The sequence below is a fragment of the Anarhichas minor genome, unplaced genomic scaffold, assembly GCF_050575085.1.
Source record: "Anarhichas minor isolate MPS153535 unplaced genomic scaffold, ASM5057508v1 ptg000090l, whole genome shotgun sequence".
Lineage (NCBI taxonomy): Eukaryota > Metazoa > Chordata > Actinopteri > Perciformes > Anarhichadidae > Anarhichas > Anarhichas minor.
Window position 1 is genome coordinate 488,993 of NW_027466536.1, and position 25,660 is coordinate 514,652.

At 40.1% G+C, this 25,660-nt stretch overlaps 2 protein-coding genes across 2 annotated transcripts; both read right to left on the reverse strand.

Moving 5' to 3' along the window:
- Positions 1-621: 621 nt before the first annotated feature.
- Positions 622-12,348, reverse strand: LOC142938763 (myosin heavy chain, fast skeletal muscle-like). The gene is made up of 41 exons (XM_076082156.1): positions 12,323-12,348; positions 12,154-12,187; positions 11,623-11,844; positions 11,404-11,547; positions 11,149-11,305; positions 11,028-11,055; positions 10,837-10,939; positions 10,652-10,744; positions 10,498-10,561; positions 10,327-10,425; positions 10,135-10,238; positions 9,877-10,015; positions 9,661-9,779; positions 9,088-9,237; positions 8,829-8,999; positions 8,443-8,743; positions 8,241-8,311; positions 8,055-8,142; positions 7,838-7,955; positions 7,629-7,752; positions 6,787-6,923; positions 6,448-6,703; positions 6,121-6,363; positions 5,864-6,040; positions 5,631-5,776; positions 5,447-5,537; positions 4,958-5,347; positions 4,729-4,855; positions 4,521-4,639; positions 4,236-4,432; positions 3,687-3,870; positions 3,410-3,575; positions 3,168-3,292; positions 2,750-3,058; positions 2,453-2,656; positions 2,225-2,350; positions 1,970-2,140; positions 1,777-1,881; positions 1,582-1,677; positions 930-1,061; positions 622-722 (listed from the first exon to the last, which is right to left on the reverse strand). Exons 3-41 carry the CDS (start codon positions 11,827-11,829, stop codon positions 702-704), a joined length of 5,802 nt encoding a protein of 1,933 aa, XP_075938271.1. The 5' UTR covers positions 11,830-11,844; positions 12,154-12,187; positions 12,323-12,348; the 3' UTR covers positions 622-701.
- Positions 12,349-13,357: 1,009 nt separating this feature from the next.
- Positions 13,358-24,579, reverse strand: LOC142938758 (myosin heavy chain, fast skeletal muscle-like). Its single transcript, XM_076082152.1, has 39 exons — positions 24,373-24,579; positions 24,154-24,297; positions 23,899-24,055; positions 23,778-23,805; positions 23,587-23,689; positions 23,402-23,494; positions 23,248-23,311; positions 23,068-23,166; positions 22,876-22,979; positions 22,618-22,756; positions 22,402-22,520; positions 21,824-21,973; positions 21,571-21,741; positions 21,195-21,485; positions 20,983-21,078; positions 20,816-20,903; positions 20,573-20,690; positions 20,364-20,487; positions 19,517-19,653; positions 19,178-19,433; positions 18,851-19,093; positions 18,590-18,766; positions 18,357-18,502; positions 18,174-18,264; positions 17,685-18,074; positions 17,456-17,582; positions 17,248-17,366; positions 16,963-17,159; positions 16,423-16,606; positions 16,146-16,311; positions 15,904-16,028; positions 15,486-15,794; positions 15,189-15,392; positions 14,961-15,086; positions 14,706-14,876; positions 14,513-14,617; positions 14,318-14,413; positions 13,666-13,797; positions 13,358-13,458 (listed from the first exon to the last, which is right to left on the reverse strand). The coding sequence occupies exons 1-39, from the start codon at positions 24,577-24,579 to the stop codon at positions 13,438-13,440; spliced, it is 5,817 nt and encodes a 1,938-aa protein (XP_075938267.1). The 3' UTR covers positions 13,358-13,437.
- Positions 24,580-25,660: the final 1,081 nt, after the last annotated feature.

The following is a 25,660-nucleotide window of genomic DNA, read 5'->3' on the forward strand; positions in this document are numbered from 1 at the left end:
ATCAACAATTTAAACAAATAATATAAGTAAGTCGTGGATGACTTAAGTAATATATACATACATATATATATTTACTTTTTTCTTGACTTATTTTTATTTAATTTTGAGTTTTTCAGTTTCATTTCGTGCCTCATTCAGTTGTATGAGGCACCATAGCACGAAACAAGCACAGAAATAATCCAAACTGTAAAGACACTATTAATGCAGAAAAAGAGATAAATCAATTAAAAACAAAGATTCTTGAAGCACTATCAGTTTGTCCACTTATTAGGATACTCAATTTTCTTATCTGACAGAAGAACACTGAGTGTGGAGGTTGATTATTCTCTGAAAGGTTGGAATGCACTCTCTGTTAAATATTCGTATGACACTCATTAAACTCCTCTCTTACACTTTACATTTTGTGGCTAGATGTGTTTTGATCAGGGTGAGGGTGTTTCTGGGATGCCAGAAGTTATTGAACCGTCTCATTCAAAAGCATTGGCCTCCAAAGATGGTTTCTCAGAGCAAATGTATATTGAATTAAGCCAACTATTCATTCATGGTCATGCGAAATGTTCACATTGGGATTACAGCGACTTGGAGGACACAATTAGATCAAAACAACACAGACAATGCAAGTCAAGATCAAAAATCATTTTTATTGTGGCGTAATTCACATCATATTTTATGATTAGAAAAAAAACCTCAGCCGAAGCGTTTTATTCAGCAACCTCTTTTCCCTGTGAAAACAGAAAACAATTATTACATAAAGTGCATATGCGCCTACATACACATCATACTGTAATGGTTTTGTCTGTCGTTAATTTTCTGAAGTTTGAGGCTATATCGTAACTTTTTTTCAGTCATGACTTAAGTGTTTCGTGATTTACATTAAAATAGTGGTAATTTCAATCTATTTAATTTTCATCAAGCTGAATGTTAGTTACCTTGCCAGAGTCACGGCTCTTTGCTCTCAGCTTGTTGACCTGGGACTCTGCAATGTCAGCACGCTCCTCAGCCTCCTCCAGCTCATGCTGGACCTTCCTGCACTTGGACAGATGAGAATTGGCCTGCTCCTCCTGGAATATCACAGACAAAGTTTAAAGGTATGGAACACTTTTTAAAGTTTAATGTATGACGGAAACATTTTTCATGATTGTGTACAACATGAATATGACATAACTGTTTACATTGCCAAAATCAAAAAATGTGTTTCTAACTATATAGCTATGGTGCTTAATAGCTGATTGTTTTTTTTCCGATAATTCTCGTCAACATAATTAAATATAATGTTACAGTGTATAATATGTATTTGCTTATTACGATATCAGTTTTGCTTAATATTGGTTTTTAGTATCAGTTTGAGTTATTCTAAATTATATGTAATTGTGACAACAAATAATGCGACCACGCAAAATTGATTCTCCAACCTCTCCAGCACTTATTTTAGTATCAGATGACTTACATTTGGTAGATGATATTATACGAAAGAATGATAACGAATATGAAAATGAATGCTTTTGCTGTACTTTTACTTTTATGTACTTTATTTTTGCTTTAAGAAATTGTCAGTATTGAAAATAAATATGTTATCCTTACCGCTTCCTCAGCCTGCCTCTTGTAGGCCTTCACCTTGAGTTGCAACTTGTCAACCAGATCCTGCAGCCTGGAGCCATTTTTCTTGTCCTCTTCAGTCTGTAATAGACAATGTAGATGTGCAAGTTAAAATGTCTTTTATGGTAAGTATATTGGATAATTTTGTCCTGTACATTTTAACTATCAAAGTGACTGTACCTGATAGGTGAGCTCCTTCACTCTCCTCTCATATTTGCGGACACCCTTAACAGCATCTACTCCACGTCTCTGCTCAGCCTCAACCTCTGTCTCCAGCTCGCGCACCTTCAAAACACAATAAGAAAATAAGTAAGTTTCCATATTGTTTCAATGTCTTGCTTCAGCTTTGTAAACCTTAACATGACTTTCTTACCCTACACTCAAGTTTCTGGAGCTGCTTCTTGCCACCCTTCATGGCCAGGTTCTCAGCCTCATCCAGGCGGTGCTGCAGGTCCTTGACACCAACCTCCAGGTTCTTCTTCATCCTCTCCAGGTGAGCAGTAGTGTCCTGCTCCTTCTTCAGCTCTTCAGCCATCATAGCAGCCTAGAGGAGACAGCATAACATGTTATTTAGCAATATCTTTAAAAAACACATTGGAGTAAAAGTAAGAACAAAATTTAAACCCACATCAGTGATGGCCTTCTTAGCCTTCTCCTCTGCATTCCTTGCTTCCTGAACAGTGTCATCCACTTCACCCTGGACCTGGACCAGATCACTCTCAAGCTTCTTCTTGGTGTTCATGAGGCTTGTGTTCTAAAAGATAAAATGATTTTCTCAGTTAAGTGCCTGAATTTAGGTTATTGTAAATCTCATTAGACATTTGATTTATTGCAGAAATTAAAGGAGTTTGTTCACCTGAGAGTGCAGAAGTCCAACACGCTCACTGGCGTCCACCAGCTCCTGCTCTGCAATTTTGCGGCTTCTCTCTGTTTGCTCCAGAGCAGCTCTAAGTTCCTCAATTTCAGCAGTCATGAGACCGTTCCTGCGTTCCACCATGGCAGCTTGTTCCTTGAAGTCTTCCTGGGCTCTAACAGCATCATCAAGGTGCAGTTGTGCATCCTAGTGAAAAAATATCATGAAAATATTCCCATGAATGCCAAAATGTCCCTGTACTGACCGTAGACTGTGGAACAACTCTGTGTCTTACAATACCTTAAACTGTGCCTGCACATTCCTCAGCTGCTTCTGGGACTCAGCAGCCTGGCGATTGGAGTGGCTCAGCTGGACCTCCATCTCATTCAGGTCTCCCTCCATCTTCTTCTTGATCCTCAGGGCATCGTTCCTGCTCCTGACCTCAGAGTCCAGAGTGCTCTGCATTGAGTCAATCACTCTCTGGCTGTTCCTCTTGATCTGCTCCATCTCCTCATCTTTCTCTGCCAGCTTCCTGTCCACCTCACCCTTGATCTGGTTGAGCTCCAACTGGACACGCAGGATCTTAGACTCTTCGTGTTCCAGAGTTCCCTGACGATATCAAAGAATGAAATATTCATCACTGCCTTCAATCCATTTATGCTTTTTTTTACTATTTGCAATTTTTTTCAGAAGATCTCTCCAGGAAAAAAAGATGTACCTCAGCCTCTTCAAGAGCTGTCTGGATCTCACACTTCTCTGTCTCCACCTGCTTCTTGGACTTCTCCAGCTCATGGATGCTCTTGCCAGTCTCACCAATCTGTTCAGTCAGATCTGAGATCTCCTCTGCAGATAGATACATTTGTTTAATATTGTTAAGCCTTGAAGTGTACATATAAATACTGTATTCTAACACATACACGTGTTGAATAAAATGAACATTTTACATTATGTTGAACTCACGTTGCAGGTTCTTGTTTTCACGCTTCATGGTTTCCAGGTGATCCAGAGCTTCCTCATAAGAGTTCTTCATCTTGAACAGCTCAGTGCTGAGAGAACGAGCCTCCTTCTGTGCTCCCTCAAGCTCTGCCTGACCCTCCTCATACTTCTGTTTCCACTCTGCCAACACCTGAATAGCACAATTACTACAGTTCAGTTGGTTGTGTAGCACTATAAAGACAAATATATATATCTATGTTATTGTTTGTATGGCTTGGCCACACAAAGTAAACAATGCTACCTTGTCAAAGTTCCTCTGCTTCTTGTCAAGGTTGGCTGCGAGACTGTTGGCCCTCTCCACATCAATCATGAGGTCCTCCACCTCACTCTGGAGCCTCTGTTTGGTTTTCTCAAGAGAAGCACATTTGGAATTCACTGCCTCAATCTGCTCCTCAGCCTCCTGAAGGCGCTGGGCAAGCTTTTTCCTGTTTGAAAAATGTAGAATGGACTTGGAGCCTTAGTAACAAGAATGTGCACCGTGAGTTCGTAGCTGAATAATTTTACATGAACAAATACTGTATCGCACCAATGATGAGACAACTATTTTTTCGGGAAATTTTATTTACAAAGTTGGAGCTCATATTTTATTCGAGGATTAGATGTTCATGTCTTCACAAAGGCGGATCTTCTTTTTCAATGGAGCCTATCGCTGTAACGCTGTCTGGGGGGTCAAGTTATTAAGCATGTTCTTACATTCGGGCCATTTTGATAATAACATGTTTTTAGGATCTAGATGAACATATGAAAGCAGAGCTGCATTTGACAATTTAGTTGTTTGAATGTTACTCACTTGGATTCCTCAAGCTCCTCAGTGCGCTGAATAGCATCAGTCTCATACTTAGATCTCCACTGAGCCACCTCACTGTTGGCCTTGGACATTCCACGCTGCAGCTCAGCCTTGGCCTCCTGCTCCTCCTCAAACTGCTCCCTCAGGAGATCACAGTCATGGCGAGCTGATTGCAGTCCATGGGCAAGAGCATTCTTGGCCTGTTTATAAAAATGATTCATGAATTTACAAAATTTCTAAATTCCAAAATGAATAATTCCAATGTACACTTACTTAATGGTTTCTTACCTTAACCTCCTCTTCAATCTGTCTCTTCATTTCCTCAATCTGCTGTGTGAAGGCCTGTTTGCCTCTGGTCAGCTGGGAGACAAGGGCTTCTTTCTCTTCAATTTGACGGCTGAACTCACCTTGTGTGAAAAATGTCATGATACATCAGTTCAACTTACGTTTCTCAATAACATGCACAACAGAACTTTCAATGATAACTTGTAGATACCATTTTCTGTCAGGAGGCGGGCTTTCTGTGAACTTGTGTCATTGATCTGACGAACATTTTCATCATTCTTGGTCTTCAGTTCGCTATATTGGTCCTCAAGAGTACGGCACATCTTTTCAAGATTTCCCTAATGAGTAAAAGAGAGATGAGATCATTGATCAGATTTCATTCATAATATTACATGCTATATTATCGACATTACTGAAATAGCATGTAATGCATTGTGTACCTTTGCTTTAGCAACATTCTCCATGTTGCTGGAGAGGTCATCGATCTCCATCTTGTATTCACTCTTTTCCTTCTCAAGCTTCTGCTTAACACGCTGGAGGTTGTCAATCTGCTCTCCCAGCTCAGCAACGCTGTCAGCCTGCTTCTTGCGAAGAGCAGCAGCAGTGGATTCATGCTGCAGAGTGGACTCCTCAAGGTCTCGACGGAGCTTCTGGAACTCAGCCTCACGCTTCTTGTTCATCTCAATCTGAGCAGAGGTGGCACCACCAGCCTCCTCCAGCCTCTCACTGATCTCCTCAAGTTCCCTGGAGAGGTCAGCTCTCTGCTTCTCCACCTTGGCACGAGCAGCACGCTCAGCCTCAATCTCTTCCTCCAGTTCCTCAATGCGGGCCTGTTGAATGTAGGTGTAATTTCTTTCAGCAAACTTTCACTTTTGATACACACATTAGGAAATGGGTGCAGTAATGTTTTCTGTAACAAAATATGTCACCTGAAGCTCCTTGATCTTCTTCTGAAGCTGAGCACCCATTGACTGCTCATCTTCAATCTTGCTAAGGAGCTGACTGGTTTCAAAGTCCTTCCTGTGAGAATTTAAAGATAAAATACATATAGTTCATGCAGTTGACATTCTTTTTCAAAAGAATGGTTGTTGTGATAATTCAAAAAAAATGTACTTTTTAATTTTCTCATCAGACTGCTGCTTTTCATTCTCAAGATCCATAATGGATTCCTGGGCCAGTTTCAGATCACCCTCGAGCTTCCTCTTGGCTCTCTCAAGGTCCATACGCAGCTTCTTCTCTTGCTCCAGAGAACCCTCAAGCTGAAGAAATAACATTTGTTCACATTTTTATTCATAATTTTTAAGAAAAATCTTGCATCTTCAATCCAAGAGTATTTGTAAACTTACATCATCCACTTGCTGTTCAAGCTTGGTCTTGGCCTTGGTCAGAGTGTTGACTTTGTCTTCCTCTGCCTGCAGGTCATCAAGAGTCTGCTGATGAGACTCCTGAAGGGCTTTCTTTTCCTTGGTCAACTTAGCAAGGCTCTCATCCTGAGAGGCCATCTCCTCGGTCAGGTTCTTGACCTAAGTGTGCAAGAAAGATCTCGTGAATAAGCGCTAATCATTATCATTTTGATATGATGGTCAGATTATTATTTACAAACCTTGTTCTCAGTGGCATGTTTCTCCTTCTCCACTTTGGCCAAGGTAAGCTCCAGGTCATCAATATCCTTCTTGAGCTCAGAGCATTCATCCTCCAGCTTTCTCTTTTTGGCAGTGAGCTCAGCATTGATTTCCTCTTCATCCTCCAGTCTCTCACTTGTCTCTTTGAATTTGGCCTCCATCTGAATCTTGCCCTTGATAAGACCCTCACATCTCTCCTCAGCATCTGAGAGATTATCTCCTTCCTAATCCATTTAATGCAAATAGATGTCAGAACACCAACAATGAACAACATGAAAAAGCACAACTGTCTGTTGATGTGTACTCACAGATGCTATTTGCAGCTGCAGATCATTTTTCTCCTGCAGAAGGGAAACCATCTTCTCCTCCAGCTCCTTCTTCTTGGACAGGGCAACAGCCAAGTCAGTTTTCATCTTATCATAGTTCTCCTTCATGTTTGCCAGCTCCTTCTCAGTTTCAGCACTCTTCAGCAGAGGCTTGATCTTGTAGTACACCTTCATCCATGGCCAGTGTTTCACATTCATGAATGAGCGGATATTGTACTGGATGGAATAGATGGCTTCCCTGCAGATAAGAAGTAGCTGTTATGGACAATGTTGTTTGTGATTTTTCATACCATGATTCAGAATGAGTTATTTTCAACATGCCTCCTCTCAGTCATCTTCACAAACTCCTTTCTCATGACGTAACCACGGGCCAAAGCTTGAGTCATTGTGACCAGTGATGCCAGTTTTTCATCTCTCATCTCCTCAAGGGTACCCAGCAGACCAGCCTTGAAGAACACCTAAACAAACAACAAATAAATGACAGGTAGGATGAACTGAGGAAGTGAATACTTCACATCATCTAAAACTCAGCATGTTCTGTCTGCAACGACCACGTCTGTAATGGTTCATTGAATAAATACAACAATTACTTATTTTCTTTACCCAACCTGTGTCGGATGCATTTTTCACTCACACGTTCATATGCTGTCATTCTTATCTATGCAGCTGTCCCAGAATCGCAGCTAAAAAATGTGTTATCTGCTGTAATCTGCTAACAGCTAACAACTAATGAAATGTCCTCCTACTGACATGAGAAGACACGCTCTGCCTGAGTCCACGCTCAATTGAGTTTTTCATTTGCAAAGATGACTGCGGTTTACTGCAACAACAGGACGCCTTTAGTCTCTAATCCTGTTCGTATATGATCATTGCTGTAATGTTTGATTGAAGAGTCCAAACTGAAGCAATTGTTGATCACTTGTGGCCACTACCGGCAGGTTAACAGTAGTGAGGAGTAACCACTGGAACCACGACCTCGGTCCTTGAGCATACAGTCATAAATTAGCATTAAAAAACCATTAGGCTGATGGGTCCAGCAGAATGCGAGATTAGCCGTAGACAGACAGACAGATGCAAACAATAATCATACTACATACTGGACTAAACAACTTAACCTCCTTGGCGATTATTCTTCGGTTAAATATGGAAAGGAAAGTGCTTACCTTGGTGTGTCCAAATTTGTACTCATCATGTGGGACATCAATTGACCCAAGCAGCTTCTCTGAAGCCTTCTTGTTGTCAATGAACTGGCCGTCGGGGATGACACTGGCATTCAGCACCTTGTACCTTTTATGAGAGAGTTAATGGTCATTTTGTGACCTTTTTATTTCAATGGTCCACATTAACATTCTATGAAAATATCCATTGATACCTCTGCTTGAAGTCAGCATAGATAATTCTGCTGGGGAAACCTTTCCTGCAGATTCTGATACCCTCCAGCACACCGTTACACCTGAGCTGGTGGATGACCAGGAAGTTCTCCATCAGACCTGGAAAAAAGACATTTTTTAATCTTTAGAACTATGTGAACCATACCAAAAAAAGCAAACCACTCCTCAAAGACTCTTGAGATTATGTTCTCTATGTACCTGGAGTCTTTGTCTCATTGGGAATCAGGCAGCGCACAAAGTGAGGATGGGTGGCCCTCAAGTTAGTCATCAGCTTGCCCAAGTTCTCCTGTAGATCCAAAGTGGTGACTTATCATGGCATGTTACAGTTGTGATTTTGAGTATAAGCTACGATACATAAGATACGTTTGCAATGTCAAACCTTACCCTAAACTGTGAAGATACAGTCTGCATAGAACCACCCTTCTTCTTGCCTCCCTTCTTACTGCCACCAACCTCTGTTGATAATTTTAAGAAGACATTCTGTTTTAGAACGACATAAAATTTACTTGAACACATGCTACATTTCAAAATATACAGTATCTATAACATTAAAATGTGTTTTAGTTCACTGTAGCTACTCTCATACCCTCAACGACAGGTGGATACAGAATAGGCAGCAGTTTCACAGAGGATTTCTGGTAGAGCTGAACGACAGAGTCATTCAGTGGATCCTTGTTCTTGTCCAGCCAGCCACCGACATTGTAGTCCACGGTACCAGCATAGTGCACCAGGGAGAAGTGGGCCTCAGCCTTGCCTTTGGCGGGCTTTGGCTTCTCAAATGCTTTGTTTTTGCCAAGATGCTGGTCATACATCTTATTCTTGAAGGATGTGTCTGTTGCCTTGGGGAACATGCACTCCTCTTCAAGGATGGAGAAGATGCCCATGGGCTTGAAAAAAGTGGGAAGAAATATGTCATTAAGTTATACATTAAGTCAAATTAAGGAAAATTATATCACAAAATTAATTGATTACCCTTTCAATCAGCTCGATGCAGGCAGCCAAGTCCATGCCAAAGTCAATGAACTCCCAGATAATACCCTCCTTCTTGTACTCCTCTTGCTCCAGGACAAACATGGTGTGGTTGAAGAACTGTTGCAGTTTCTCATTGGTGAAGTTGATGCACAGCTGCTCCAATGTGTTGAACTGAAAGGACACATAACCTCTTTCTGTTAATAAGAATGATTATGTCATTAAAAGTATTGGCTACTGAATTTTTGGAATTTAAGCTTACGTCAAAGATTTCAAACCCAGCGATATCCAGGACACCAATGTAGTACTGCCTTGCTTGTTTAGTGTCCAACATCTGGTTGATACGGATGACCATCCACAAGAACATCTTCTCATAGATAGACTTGGCCAGGGCAGGCACTGAGTTACCCACCTGAATGAAATAACGATGTGATTTGATAAATTAACCGTTCTGTAAAATAATAGATTATTGGTGTTCTTGTATAGTCATTCTAATGAGATATATGACACAAAAAAAATCCTAAATGAAAAAAATGCATCTAAGATTCAATTCAATTCATTTTTTATAGCCTACAATCACAAATTTGACTCGGAGGGCTTTACAATTTGTACACATATGACATCCTCTGTAGGGACCCTCACATCGATACAGGACCCCCCCCCCCCCCCCCCCTAGATTCAGCATTAAATAGATAAAACTTTAAGTAGTAACATTGTACACTTACATGGCTTTTATTGTATCGAGTGAACCCTGAAATACATTATTTTAGTAGAACTAATATAACTAATCTTTTTTCAAATAGTAGGATATTGAATATGGATAATTCATGTTTACCTGAGGTACAGTCTGTCCCTTGGTGACATACTCATTTCCGACCTTCACTCTGGGATAGCACAGAGCTTTCAGCATGTCAGCGGAGTTCAGACCCAGCAAATAAGCAACCTTGTCAGCCTCTGAAAATAATTCAGTGATTTCCATCATGATATGAACAGAAACCAGTGTGATTAGGAACTCTATTTATCTTAATACTGTTGTTCCCAAGCTACTCACCCTCTGTGCCATCAGGCTCAGCCTGCTCCTCACGCTGTTTCTGCTTGAACTTCATGTTACCATGGTGGAGCACTGCACCAGTCATCTTGTAGATGCTCATCTTCTCATCATTTGTGAAGCCCAGGATATCAATAGCATTCTGAATTCAAAAGATGTGTCCACACAAAACATAATCACTTTAGAAAATGCACTCAAAAGAGCAGTTTTGCATGTATTGCACTAAATATATTTCAATAGTTTGATGTGAAGATCACTCACATCAGTGGCTTCCAGCTCAACTTTGTCATCAATGCTGGCCACAGCGATCTGACCCATGCTGCACATGGGGAAGTCGTAGGGGTTGGTTGTGATGAGTGCCAAATCTGGTGATCAAAAAAGGTTGAAAATGTTAATAATTTAGTTTCATATGAAAACAGTAGGTAAAATATTACAACATCTCAATCTGTTTACCAAGCAGCTCAGGTTTGTGGGCGGTCATCATCTGGTAGAAGATGTGGTAGCCTCTTTCAGCAGGAAGCTGGAATGTCACTCTAGACTTCTCCAGCAGATCTACAAATATTGTTTATAAGTCACAATTTTCAATTTGAGTCATTTGTATGGACATGGAGTATTATTACTTACATGTCTCAATGTCAGCACTAGCCAGTTTGCCAGTTGTGCCGAAATGGATTCTGATGAATTTACCCTGTTTGGAACAAAGGGATTCTTAATGTCCCTCTACATGGACAATCAGTAACAAGGCCTCTCACATGTGTCGAAATTGTTTCATACTTACAAAACGAGAAGAGTTGTCATTCCTCACAGTTTTGGCATTACCGTAGGCCTCCAGCAGGGGATTGGCTGCAATAATCTGATCCTCCAGTGACCCCTATAATCCAGTATTAGAAGCGATATCAGAAAATGACTTTGGAAAATATTCCATTGGTAAAGAACTCTGAATTGTAATCATCAGGAACATACCTTTGATGTGTCCCTCTTCTTCCCTTCTCCACCAACTGAGATTGTTGCAAAGTACTGGATGACACGCTTGGTGTTCACAGTCTTTCCAGCACCAGATTCTCCACTAGGCATAGACACAGACTTATAAGAATTTGATCAAGATATTTGACTATCTTCAACAAAGTCAACAATTGTAAATGAACCAAACTTACGTGATCAAGACTGACTGGTTCTCCCTATCTGTTAAATAAGAAACAAAAGAATGAACTATGTTTCACTGCAACAGAAACCTCATACAGTGATATCCTCTACATTGTTGTGATAATGACTTACCAGTTGACATGAACTGATAAGCGTTGTCAGAGACAGAGAAGATGTGGGGTGGAGCCTCCATACGCTTCTTGCCTCTATAGGCAGCTACACATTCAGAATCGTACACTGGGAGCCACTTGTAGGGGTTCACAGTGGCACAGAACAGTCCAGAGTAGGTCTGAAAGTTATCGTAAGAGATTCAACAGTTAACATTATGTTTCCAAAAATTAAAGTCATTTTCAATAGTTCTCGTTCTCCTTAGATAGATTGTCTTACGTAGATCATCCATGCTGCATAACGCTCTTTGAGGTTATACAGCACAGAGGCTTCATTGAGATGGGTCATCATGGCCATGTCCTCAATCTTATCATACTTGGGAGGATTCATTGGACTGACGTCAGCTTCTTTAACTGTCTTCTCCTGAAACATGACATTTGTCACAATGAGAACTGATCATATTGAATTCCCAGTTGGCTCTGACTTTATGATACCTACCTCCTGAGTGTCCAGGACTTTGACTGTGACTTTGTCACCGTCTTTCTTGATGATTGTTCCCTTCAAGTACAGCTCCTTGACATCGGTCACATAGCAGGCACTCTTGGCATCAAATGGTGCGGCTTGAGCTTCAATTCTCTCCCTCTCTGGCTTACGTAGGTAAACGGCAGCTTTGCCATACGTGGCCATCTCCGCGTCTGTACTCATGGTGGCGGCTTATGTCTGTTAGATAATTACAAAGGAACTGCAATCTTAGACTAATATTTTAATTCCATGTAATTTACATCACTTGAACTTTAAATACATAAACAAATCCACATTGAAACCATGTATGTGTACAGGTGGGCTTCAACTTTACAACTTTACTTCCAACTTAAGTCTTATTCAGACTTCGTTGTTACAGAGAATACATTTAAACATGTTGAGTTTTGTCAAAATATTTGGATGAAAAACCGAATCTGAATCAGAAACATTTTGCATATGTATTAAACGCTTAAAAAGACAAATTAATAATTGAATAGTCATCCTTACCTGACCCCCTCTCTCTCAAAAGTATTCACCAATCCTGTTCAAAACAGTTTTGTTGTTAGTGTAGGTGTAAAAACAAAATTCATGCAACAATTGTTTCTATTCCTACAACTTATTTCTTAAATGAAGAACACATTCAAATGATCTCAATCTTAAGAGAGCATGATATTACCACAGGCAGGAACTCAGGTCTTTCTGTGGCACAAATGGCTGTGTCCTTGAGTTGCCTTTATACTGAATCAGATCTTGATGACACAGTGAAAGTTAAATTTGATATACACACCAAATGTGGTAAGGCAGACAGCCCATGATAAAACATATGTTGTAATTATATCATCTGATGTTTCAGGTTTCAGTTTATATGACCTGGTCTTGATTTTTGCTTAATCATTACTTCAACAGAAGTTTATTTTAAGCTCTTGAACACCCTCTTCACTTTAAAGTAGGTCAACTAATTGTAAAATATATCAGTGCTTTGTTTTTATAAACAGTTTTTTTTAAAGTATAATTTTTGAAAACTTTATTTCAAACTTTCAATTTAACTTTTAACTTTTTAAATATTTTCAATTTACAGAATCTTATTGCGATCAACAATTTAAACAAATAATATAAGTAAGTCGTGGATGACTTAAGTAATATATACATACATATATATATTTACTTTTTTCTTGACTTATTTTTATTTAATTTTGAGTTTTTCAGTTTCATTTCGTGCCTCATTCAGTTGTATGAGGCACCATAGCACGAAACAAGCACAGAAATAATCCAAACTGTAAAGACACTATTAATGCAGAAAAAGAGATAAATCAATTAAAAACAAAGATTCTTGAAGCACTATCAGTTTGTCCACTTATTAGGATACTCAATTTTCTTATCTGACAGAAGAACACTGAGTGTGGAGGTTGATTATTCTCTGAAAGGTTGGAATGCACTCTCTGTTAAATATTCGTATGACACTCATTAAACTCCTCTCTTACACTTTACATTTTGTGGCTAGATGTGTTTTGATCAGGGTGAGGGTGTTTCTGGGATGCCAGAAGTTATTGAACCGTCTCATTCAAAAGCATTGGCCTCCAAAGATGGTTTCTCAGAGCAAATGTATATTGAATTAAGCCAACTATTCATTCATGGTCATGCGAAATGTTCACATTGGGATTACAGCGACTTGGAGGACACAATTAGATCAAAACAACACAGACAATGCAAGTCAAGATCAAAAATCATTTTTATTGTGGCGTAATTCACATCATATTTTATGATTAGAAAAAAAACCTCAGCCGAAGCGTTTTATTCAGCAACCTCTTTTCCCTGTGAAAACAGAAAACAATTATTACATAAAGTGCATATGCGCCTACATACACATCATACTGTAATGGTTTTGTCTGTCGTTAATTTTCTGAAGTTTGAGGCTATATCGTAACTTTTTTTCAGTCATGACTTAAGTGTTTCGTGATTTACATTAAAATAGTGGTAATTTCAATCTATTTAATTTTCATCAAGCTGAATGTTAGTTACCTTGCCAGAGTCACGGCTCTTTGCTCTCAGCTTGTTGACCTGGGACTCTGCAATGTCAGCACGCTCCTCAGCCTCCTCCAGCTCATGCTGGACCTTCCTGCACTTGGACAGATGAGAATTGGCCTGCTCCTCCTGGAATATCACAGACAAAGTTTAAAGGTATGGAACACTTTTTAAAGTTTAATGTATGACGGAAACATTTTTCATGATTGTGTACAACATGAATATGACATAACTGTTTACATTGCCAAAATCAAAAAATGTGTTTCTAACTATATAGCTATGGTGCTTAATAGCTGATTGTTTTTTTTCCGATAATTCTCGTCAACATAATTAAATATAATGTTACAGTGTATAATATGTATTTGCTTATTACGATATCAGTTTTGCTTAATATTGGTTTTTAGTATCAGTTTGAGTTATTCTAAATTATATGTAATTGTGACAACAAATAATGCGACCACGCAAAATTGATTCTCCAACCTCTCCAGCACTTATTTTAGTATCAGATGACTTACATTTGGTAGATGATATTATACGAAAGAATGATAACGAATATGAAAATGAATGCTTTTGCTGTACTTTTACTTTTATGTACTTTATTTTTGCTTTAAGAAATTGTCAGTATTGAAAATAAATATGTTATCCTTACCGCTTCCTCAGCCTGCCTCTTGTAGGCCTTCACCTTGAGTTGCAACTTGTCAACCAGATCCTGCAGCCTGGAGCCATTTTTCTTGTCCTCTTCAGTCTGTAATAGACAATGTAGATGTGCAAGTTAAAATGTCTTTTATGGTAAGTATATTGGATAATTTTGTCCTGTACATTTTAACTATCAAAGTGACTGTACCTGATAGGTGAGCTCCTTCACTCTCCTCTCATATTTGCGGACACCCTTAACAGCATCTACTCCACGTCTCTGCTCAGCCTCAACCTCTGTCTCCAGCTCGCGCACCTTCAAAACACAATAAGAAAATAAGTAAGTTTCCATATTGTTTCAATGTCTTGCTTCAGCTTTGTAAACCTTAACATGACTTTCTTACCCTACACTCAAGTTTCTGGAGCTGCTTCTTGCCACCCTTCATGGCCAGGTTCTCAGCCTCATCCAGGCGGTGCTGCAGGTCCTTGACACCAACCTCCAGGTTCTTCTTCATCCTCTCCAGGTGAGCAGTAGTGTCCTGCTCCTTCTTCAGCTCTTCAGCCATCATAGCAGCCTAGAGGAGACAGCATAACATGTTATTTAGCAATATCTTTAAAAAACACATTGGAGTAAAAGTAAGAACAAAATTTAAACCCACATCAGTGATGGCCTTCTTAGCCTTCTCCTCTGCATTCCTTGCTTCCTGAACAGTGTCATCCACTTCACCCTGGACCTGGACCAGATCACTCTCAAGCTTCTTCTTGGTGTTCATGAGGCTTGTGTTCTAAAAGATAAAATGATTTTCTCAGTTAAGTGCCTGAATTTAGGTTATTGTAAATCTCATTAGACATTTGATTTATTGCAGAAATTAAAGGAGTTTGTTCACCTGAGAGTGCAGAAGTCCAACACGCTCACTGGCGTCCACCAGCTCCTGCTCTGCAATTTTGCGGCTTCTCTCTGTTTGCTCCAGAGCAGCTCTAAGTTCCTCAATTTCAGCAGTCATGAGACCGTTCCTGCGTTCCACCATGGCAGCTTGTTCCTTGAAGTCTTCCTGGGCTCTAACAGCATCATCAAGGTGCAGTTGTGCATCCTAGTGAAAAAATATCATGAAAATATTCCCATGAATGCCAAAATGTCCCTGTACTGACCGTAGACTGTGGAACAACTCTGTGTCTTACAATACCTTAAACTGTGCCTGCACATTCCTCAGCTGCTTCTGGGACTCAGCAGCCTGGCGATTGGCGTGGCTCAGCTGGACCTCCATCTCATTCAGGTCTCCCTCCATCTTCTTCTTGATCCTCAGGGCATCGTTCCTGCTCCTGACCTCAGAGTCCAGAGTGCTCTGCATTGAGTCAATCACTCTCTGGCTGTTCCTCTTGATCTGCTCCATCTCCTCATCTTTCTCTGCCAGCTTCCTGTCCACCTCACCCTTGATCTGGTTGAGCTCCAACTGGACACGCAGGATCTTAGACTCTTCGTGTTCCAGAGTTCCCTGACGATATCAAAGAATGAAATATTCATCACTGCCTTCAATCCATTTATGCTTTTTTTTACTATTTGCAAATTTTTTCAGAAGATCTCTCCAGGAAAAAAAGATGTACCTCAGCCTCTTCAAGAGCTGTCTGGATCTCACACTTCTCTGTCTCCACCTGCTTCTTGGACTTCTCCAGCTCATGGATGCTCTTGCCAGTCTCACCAATCTGTTCAGTCAGATCTGAGATCTCCTCTGCAGATAGATACATTTGTTAAATATTGTTAAGCCTTGAAGTGTACATATAAATACTGTATTCTAACACATACACGTGTTGAATAAAATGCACATTTTACATTATGTTGAACTCACGTTGCAGGTTCTTGTTTTCACGCTTCATGGTTTCCAGGTGATCCAGAGCTTCCTCATAAGAGTTCTTCATCTTGAACAGCTCAGTGCTGAGAGAACGAGCCTCCTTCTGTGCTCCCTCAAGCTCTGCCTGACCCTCCTCATACTTCTGTTTCCACTCTGCCAACACCTGAATAGCACAATTACTACAGTTCAGTTGGTTGTGTAGCACTATAAAGACAAATATATATATCTATGTTATTGTTTGTATGGCTTGGCCACACAAAGTAAACAATGCTACCTTGTCAAAGTTCCTCTGCTTCTTGTCAAGGTTGGCTGCGAGACTGTTGGCCCTCTCCACATCAATCATGAGGTCCTCCACCTCACTCTGGAGCCTCTGTTTGGTTTTCTCAAGAGAAGCACATTTGGAATTCACTGCCTCAATCTGCTCCTCAGCCTCCTGAAGGCGCTGGGCAAGCTTTTTCCTGTTTGAAAAATGTAGAATGGACTTGGAGCCTTAGTAACAAGAATGTGCACCGTGAGTTCGTAGCTGAATAATTTTACATGAACAAATACTGTATCGCACCAATGATGAGACAACTATTTTTTCGGGAAATTTAATTTACAAAGTTGGAGCTCATATTTTATTCGAGGATTAGATGTTCATGTCTTCACAAAGGCGGATCTTCTTTTTCAATGGAGCCTATCGCTGTAACGCTGTCAAGTTATTAAGCATGTTCTTACATTCGGGCCATTTTGATAATAACATGTTTTTAGGATCTAGATGAACATATGAAAGCAGAGCTGCATTTGACAATTTAGTTGTTTGAATTTTACTCACTTGGATTCCTCAAGCTCCTCAGTGCGCTGAATAGCATCAGTCTCATACTTAGATCTCCACTGAGCCACCTCACTGTTGGCCTTGGACATTCCACGCTGCAGCTCAGCCTTGGCCTCCTGCTCCTCCTCAAACTGCTCCCTCAGCAGATCACAGTCATGGCGAGCTGATTGCAGTCCATGGGCAAGAGCATTCTTGGCCTGTTTATAAAAATGATTCATGAATTTACAAAATTTCTAAATTCCAAAATGAATAATTCCAATGTACACTTACTTAATGGTTTCTTACCTTAACCTCCTCTTCAATCTGTCTCTTCATTTCCTCAATCTGCTGTGTGAAGGCCTGTTTGCCTCTGGTCAGCTGGGAGACAAGGGCTTCTTTCTCTTCAATTTGACGGCTGAACTCACCTTGTGGGAAAAATGTCATGATACATCAGTTCAACTTACGTTTCTCAATAACATGCACAACAGAACTTTCAATGATAACTTGTAGATACCATTTTCTGTCAGGAGACGGGCTTTCTGTGAACTTGTGTCATTGATCTGACGAACATTTTCATCATTCTTGGTCTTCAGTTCGCTATATTGGTCCTCAAGAGTACGGCACATCTTTTCAAGATTTCCCTAATGAGTAAAAGAGAGATGAGATCATTGATCAGATTTCATTCATAATATTACATGCTATATTATCGACATTACTAAAATAGCATGTAATGCATTGTGTACCTTTGCTTTAGCAACATTCTCCATGTTGCTGGAGAGGTCATCGATCTCCATCTTGTATTCACTCTTTTCCTTCTCAAGCTTCTGCTTAACACGCTGGAGGTTGTCAATCTGCTCTCCCAGCTCAGCAACGCTGTCAGCCTGCTTCTTGCGAAGAGCAGCAGCAGTGGATTCATGCTGCAGAGTGGACTCCTCAAGGTCTCGACGGAGCTTCTGGAACTCAGCCTCACGCTTCTTGTTCATCTCAATCTGAGCAGAGGTGGCACCACCAGCCTCCTCCAGCCTCTCACTGATCTCCTCAAGTTCCCTGGAGAGGTCAGCTCTCTGCTTCTCCACCTTGGCACGAGCAGCACGCTCAGCCTCAATCTCTTCTTCCAGTTCCTCAATGCGGGCCTGTTGAATGTAGGTGTAATTTCTTTCAGCAAACTTTCACTTTTGATACACACATTAGGAAATGGGTGCAGTAATGTTTTCTGTAACAAAATATGTCACCTGAAGCTCCTTGATCTTCTTCTGAAGCTGAGCACCCATTGACTGCTCATCTTCAATCTTGCTAAGGAGCTGACTGGTTTCAAAGTCCTTCCTTTGAGAATTAAAGATAAAATACATATAGTTCATGCAGTTGACATTCTTTTTCAAAAGAATGGTTGTTGTGCAAATTCAAAAAAAATGTACTTTTTAATTTTCTCATCAGACTGCTGCTTTTCATTCTCAAGATCCATAATGGATTCCTGGGCCAGTTTCAGATCACCCTCGAGCTTCCTCTTGGCTCTCTCAAGGTCCATACGCAGCTTCTTCTCTTGCTCCAGAGAACCCTCAAGCTGAAGAAATAACATTTGTTCACATTTTTATTCATAATTTTTAAGAAAAATCTTGCATCTTCAATCCAAGAGTATTTGTAAACTTACATCATCCACTTGCTGTTCAAGCTTGGTCTTGGCCTTGGTCAGAGTGTTGACTTTGTCTTCCTCTGCCTGCAGGTCATCAAGAGTCTGCTGATGAGACTCCTGAAGGGCTTTCTTTTCCTTGGTCAACTTAGCAAGGCTCTCATCCTGAGAGGCCATCTCCTCGGTCAGGTTCTTGACCTAAGTGTGCAAGAAAGATCTCGTGAATAAGCGCTAATCATTATCATTTTACTTGATATGATGGTCAGATTATTATTTACAAACCTTGTTCTCAGTGGCATGTTTCTCCTTCTCCACTTTGGCCAAGGTAAGCTCCAGGTCATCAATATCCTTCTTGAGCTCAGAGCATTCATCCTCCAGCTTTCTCTTTTTGGCAGTGAGCTCAGCATTGATTTCCTCTTCATCCTCCAGTCTCTCACTTGTCTCTTTGAATTTGGCCTCCATCTGAATCTTGCCCTTGATAAGACCCTCACATCTCTCCTCAGCATCTGAGAGATTATCTCCTTCCTAATCCATTTAATGCAAATAGATGTCAGCACACCAACAATGAACAACATGAAAAAGCACAACTGTCTGTTGATGTGTACTCACAGATGCTATTTGCAGCTGCAGATCATTTTTCTCCTGCAGAAGGGAAACCATCTTCTCCTCCAGCTCCTTCTTCTTGGACAGGGCAGCAGCCAAGTCAGTTTTCATCTTATCATAGTTCTCCTTCATGTTTGCCAGCTCCTTCTCAGTTTCAGCACTCTTCAGCAGAGGCTTGATCTTGTAGTACACCTTCATCCATGGCCAGTGTTTCACATTCATGAATGAGCGGATATTGTACTGGATGGAATAGATGGCTTCCCTGCAGACAAGAAGTAGCTGTTATGGACAATGTTGTTTGTGATTTTTCATACCATGATTCAGAATGAGTTATTTTCAACATGCCTCCTCTCAGTCATCTTCACAAACTCCTTTCTCATGACGTAACCACGGGCCAAAGCTTGAGTCATTGTGACCAGTGATGCCAGTTTTTCATCTCTCATCTCCTCAAGGGTACCCAGCAGACCAGCCTTGAAGAACACCTAAACAAACAACAAATAAATGACAGGTAGGATGAACTGAGGAAGTGAATACTTCACATCATCTAAAACTCAGCATGTTCTGTCTGCAACGACCACGTCTGTAATGGTTCATTGAATAAATACAACAATTACTTATTTTCTTTACCTAACCTGTGTCGGATGCATTTTTCACTCACACGTTCATATGCTGTCATTTTTATCTATGCAGCTGTCCCAGAATCGCAGCTAAAAAATGTGTTATCTGCTGTCATCTGCTAACAGCTAACAACTAATGAAATGTCCTCCTACTGACATGAGAAGACACGCTCTGCCTGAGTCCACGCTCAATTGAGTTTTTCATTTGCAAAGATGACTGCGGTTTACTGCAACAACAGGACGCCTTTAGTCTCTAGCCCTGTTCGTATATGATCATTGCTGTAATGTTTGATTGAAGAGTCCAAACTGAAGCAATTGTTGATCACTTGTGGCCACTACCGGCAGGTTAACAGTAGTGAGGAGTAACCACTGGAACCACGACCTCGGTCCTTGTGCATACAGTCATAAATTAGCATTAAAAAAAACATTAGGCTGATGGGTCCAGCAGAATGCGAGATTAGCCGTAGACAGACAGACAAAAAGATGCAAACAACAATCATACTACATACTGGACTAAACAACTTAACCTCCTTGGCGATTATTCTTCGGTTAAATATGGAAAGGAAAGTGCTTACCTTGGTGTGTCCAAATTTGTACTCATCATGTGGGACATCAATTGACCCAAGCAGCTTCTCTGAAGCCTTCTTGTTGTCAATGAACTGGCCCTCAGGGATGACACTGGCATTCAGCACCTTGTACCTTTTATGAGAGAGTTAATGGTCATTTTGTGACCTTTTTATTTCAATGGTCCACATTAACATTCTATGAAAATTTCCATTGATACCTCTGCTTGAAGTCAGCATAGAGAATTCTGCTGGGGAAACCTTTCCTGCAGATTCTGATACCCTCCAGCACACCGTTACACCTGAGCTGGTGGATGACCAGGAAGTTCTCCATCAGACCTGGAAAAAATATATTTTTGAATTACTTCTTTGAATAAATAGTTAGACTCTAGAATTATGTGAACCACACCAACAAAAGCAAACCACTCCTCAGAGACTTTATTGAGATTATATGCTCTATGTACCTGGAGTCTTTGACTCATTGGGAATCAGGCAGCGCACAAAGTGAGGATGGGTGGCCCTCAAGTTAGTCATCAGCTTGCCCAAGTTCTCCTGTAGATCGAGATGTAACAATTGTGAGTTTGAGTATAATCTAAGATATATAAGATACGTTTGCAATGTCAAACCTTACCCTAAACTGTGAAGACACAGTCTGCATAGAACCACCCTTCTTCTTGCCTCCCTTCTTGCTGCCACCAACCTCTGTTGATAATTTTAAGAAGACATTCTGTTTTAGAACAAAATAAAATTTACTTGAACACATGCTACAGTTCAAAATATACAGTATCTATAACATTAAAATGTGTTTTAGTTCACTGTAGCTACTCTCATACCCTCAACGACAGGTGGATACAGAATAGGCAGCAGTTTCACATTGGATTTCTGGTAGAGCTGAATGACAGACTCATTCAGTGGATCCTTGTTCTTGTCCAGCCAGCCACCGACATTGTAGTCCACGGTACCAGCATAGTGCACCAGGGAGAAGTGGGCCTCAGCCTTGCCTTTGGCTGGCTTTGGCTTCTCAAATGCTTTATTTTTGCCAAGATGCTGGTCATACATCTTATTCTTGAAGGATGTGTCTGTTGCCTTGGGGAACATGCACTCCTCTTCAAGGATGGAGAAGATGCCCATGGGCTTGAAAAAAGTGGGAAGAAATATGTCATTAAGTTATACATTAAGTCAAATTAAGGAAAATTATATCACAAAATTAATTGATTACCCTTTCAATCAGCTCGATGCAGGCAGCCAAGTCCATGCCAAAGTCAATGAACTCCCAGATAATACCCTCCTTCTTGTACTCCTCTTGCTCCAGGACAAACATGGTGTGGTTGAAGAACTGTTGCAGTTTCTCATTGGTGAAGTTGATGCACAGCTGCTCCAATGTGTTGAACTGCAAGGACACATAACCTCTTTCTGTTAATAAGAATGATTTTAAAAGTATTGGCTGCTGAATTGTTGGAATATAAGCTTACATCAAAGATTTCAAACCCAGCGATATCCAGGACACCAATGTAGTACTGCCTTGCTTGTTTAGTGTCCAACATCTGGTTGATACGGATGACCATCCACAAGAACATCTTCTCATAGATAGACTTGGCCAGGGCAGGCACTGAGTTACCCACCTGAATGAAATAACGATATGATTTAATAAGTTAACCGCTTCGTAAAATAATAGATTATTGGTGTTCTTTATAATCATTCTATTGAGATAAATGACAAAAAAATCCTAAATGGAAAGAATGCATCTAAGATTCAATTCAATTCCTTTTTTTATAGTCAAATTTGCCTCAGAGAGCTTTACAATCTGTGCACATATGACATCCTCTGCAGAGACCCCCCCCCCCCCCCCCCCCCCCCCCCCCCCCAAAAAAAAGACACCATATGGTGCTTCACTTATTCTAGATTGAGCATTCAATAGATACAACTTTTGAAAGTGGTAACATTGAACACTTACATTGCTTTCATTGTATCTAGTGAACCATGTAATACATTATTTTAGTAAAACTAATTTCAAATAGTAGGATATTGAATATGGATAATTCATGTTTACCTGAGGTACAGTCTGTCCCTTGGTGACATACTCATTTCCGACCTTCACTCTGGGATAGCACAGAGCTTTCAGCATGTCAGCGGAGTTCAGACCCAGCAAGTAAGCAACCTTGTCAGCCTCTGAAAATAATTCAGTGATTTCCATCATGATATGAACAGAAACCAGTGTGATTAGGAACTCTATTTATCTTAATACTGTTGTTCCCAAGCTACTCACCCTCTGTGCCATCAGGCTCAGCCTGCTCCTCACGCTGTTTCTGCTTGAACTTCATGTTACCATGGTGGAGCACTGCACCAGTCATCTTGTAGATGCTCATCTTCTCATCATTTGTGAAGCCCAGGATATCAATAGCATTCTGAATTCAAAAGATGTGTCCACACAAAACATAATCACTTTAGAAAATGCACTCAAAAGAGCAGTTTTGCATGTGTTGCACTAAATATATTTCAATAGTTTGAAGTGAAGATCACTCACATCAGTGGCTTCCAGCTCAACTTTGTCATCAATGCTGGCCACAGCGATCTGACCCATGCTGCACATGGGGAAGTCGTAGGGGTTGGTTGTGAGGAGTGCCAAATCTGGTCATCAAAAAAGGTTGAAAATGTCAATAATTTAGTATCATATGAAAACAGTAGGTGAAATGTAGCAACATCTCAAACTGTTTACCAAGCAGCTCAGGTTTGTGGGCGGTCATCATCTGGAAGAAGATATGGTAGCCTCTTTCAGCAGGAAGCTGGAATGTCACTCTAGACTTCTCCAGCAGATCTACAAATATTGTTTATAAGTCACAGCTAGGCCGATTTTCAATTTGAGTCAATTGTATGTACAAGGAGTATTATTACTTACATGTCTCAATATCAGCACTAGCCAGTTTGCCAGTTGCGCCGAAATGGATTCTGATGAATTTACCCTGTTTGGAACAAAGGGATTCTTAATGTCCCTCTACATGGACAATCAGTTACAAGGCCTCTCACATGTGTAGAAATTGTTTCATACTTACAAAACGAGAAGAGTTGTCATTCCTCACAGTTTTGGCATTACCGTAGGCCTCCAGCAGGGGATTGGCTGCAATAATCTGATCCTCCAGTGACCCCTATAATCCAGTATTAGAAGCGATATCAGAAAATGACTTTGGAAAACGTTCCATTGGTAAAGAACCCTGAATTGTAATCACCAGGAACATACCTTTGATGTGTCCCTCTTCTTCCCTTCTCCACCAACTGAGATTGTTGCAAAGTACTGGATGACACGCTTGGTGTTCACAGTCTTTCCAGCACCAGATTCTCCACTAGGCATAAACACAGACTTATAAGAATTTGATCAAGATATTTGACTATCTTCAACAAAGTCAACAATTGTAAATGAACCAAACTTACGTGATCAAGACTGACTGGTTCTCCCTATCTGTTAAATAAGAAACAAAAGAATGAACTATGTTTCACTGCAACAGAAACCTCATACAGTGATATCCTCTACATTGTTGTGGTAATGACTCACCAGTTGACATGAACTGATAAGCGTTGTCAGAGACAGAGAAGATGTGGGGTGGAGCCTCCATACGCTTCTTGCCTCTATAGGCAGCTACACATTCAGAATCGTACACTGGGAGCCACTTGTAGGGGTTCACAGTGGCACAGAACAGTCCAGAGTAGGTCTGAAAGTTATCGTAAGAGTTTCAACAGTTAACATTATGTTTCCTAAAAGTAAAGTCATTTTCAATAGTTCTCGTTCTCCTTTGATAGATTGTCTTACGTAGATCATCCATGCTGCATAACGCTCTTTGAGGTTATACAGCACAGCAGCTTCATTGAGATGGGTCATCATGGCCATGTCCTCAATCTTGTCATACTTGGGAGGATTCATTGGAGTGACGTCAGCTTCTTTAACTGTCTTCTCCTGAAACATGACATTTGTCACAATGAGAACTGATCATATTGAATTCCCAGTTGGCTCTGACTTTATGATACCAACCTCCTGAGTGTCCAGGACTTTGACTGTGACTTTGTCACCGTCTTTCTTGATGATTGTTCCCTTCAAGTACAGCTCCTTGACATCGGTCACATAGCAGGCACTCTTGGCATCAAATGGTGCGGCTTGAGCTTCAATTCTCTCCCTCTCTGGCTTACGTAGGTAAATGGCAGCTTTGCCATACGTGGCCATCTCCGCGTCTGTACTCATGGTGGCGGCTTATGTCTGTTAGATAATTACAAAGGAACTGCAATCTTCGACTAATATTTTAATACCATTTAATTTACATCACTTGAACTTTAAATACATAAACAAATCCACATTGAAACCATGTATGTGTAAGGTTACAGGTGGGCTTCAACTTTACAACTTTACTTCCAACTTAAGTCTTATTCAGACTTCGTTGTTACAGAGAATACATTTAAACATGTTGAGTTTTGTCAAAATATTTGGCTGAAAAACCGAATCTGAATCTGAAACATTTTGCATATGTATTAAATGCTTAGAAAGACAAATTAATAATTGAATAGTCATCCTTACCTTACCCCCTCTCTCTCAAAAGTATTCACCAATCCTGTTCAAAACAGTTTTTGTTGTTAGTGTAGGTGTAAAAACAAAATGCATGCAACAATTGTTTCTATTCCTACAACTTATTTCTTAAATGAAGAACACATTCAAATGATCTCAATCTTAAGAGAGCATGATATTACCACAGGCAGGAACTCTGGTCTTCAGTGGCACAAATAGTCGTGTCCTTGAGTTGCCTTTATACTGAATCAGATCTTGATGACACAGTGAAAGTTAAATATGGTATACACACCAAGTGTGGTAAGGCAGACAGCCCATCATATACCATATGTTGTATATCATCTGATGTTTCAGGTTTCAGTTTATATGACCTGGTCTTGATTTTTGCTTAATCATTACTTCAACAGAAGTTTATTTTAAGCTCTTGAACACCCTCTTCACTTTAAAGTAGGTCAACTAATTGTAAAATATATCAGTGCTTTGTATTTATAAACAGTTTTTTTTTAAAGTATAATTTTTGAAAACTTTATTTCAAACTTTCAATTTAACTTTTAACTTTTTAAATATTTTCAATTTACAGAATCTTATTGCGATCAACAATTTAAACAAATAATATAAGTAAGTCGTGGATGACTTAAGTAATATATACATACATATATATATTTACTTTTTTCTTGACTTATTTTTATTTAATTTTGAGTTTTTCAGTTTCATTTCGTGCCTCATTCAGTTGTATGAGGCACCATAGCAAGAAACAAGCACA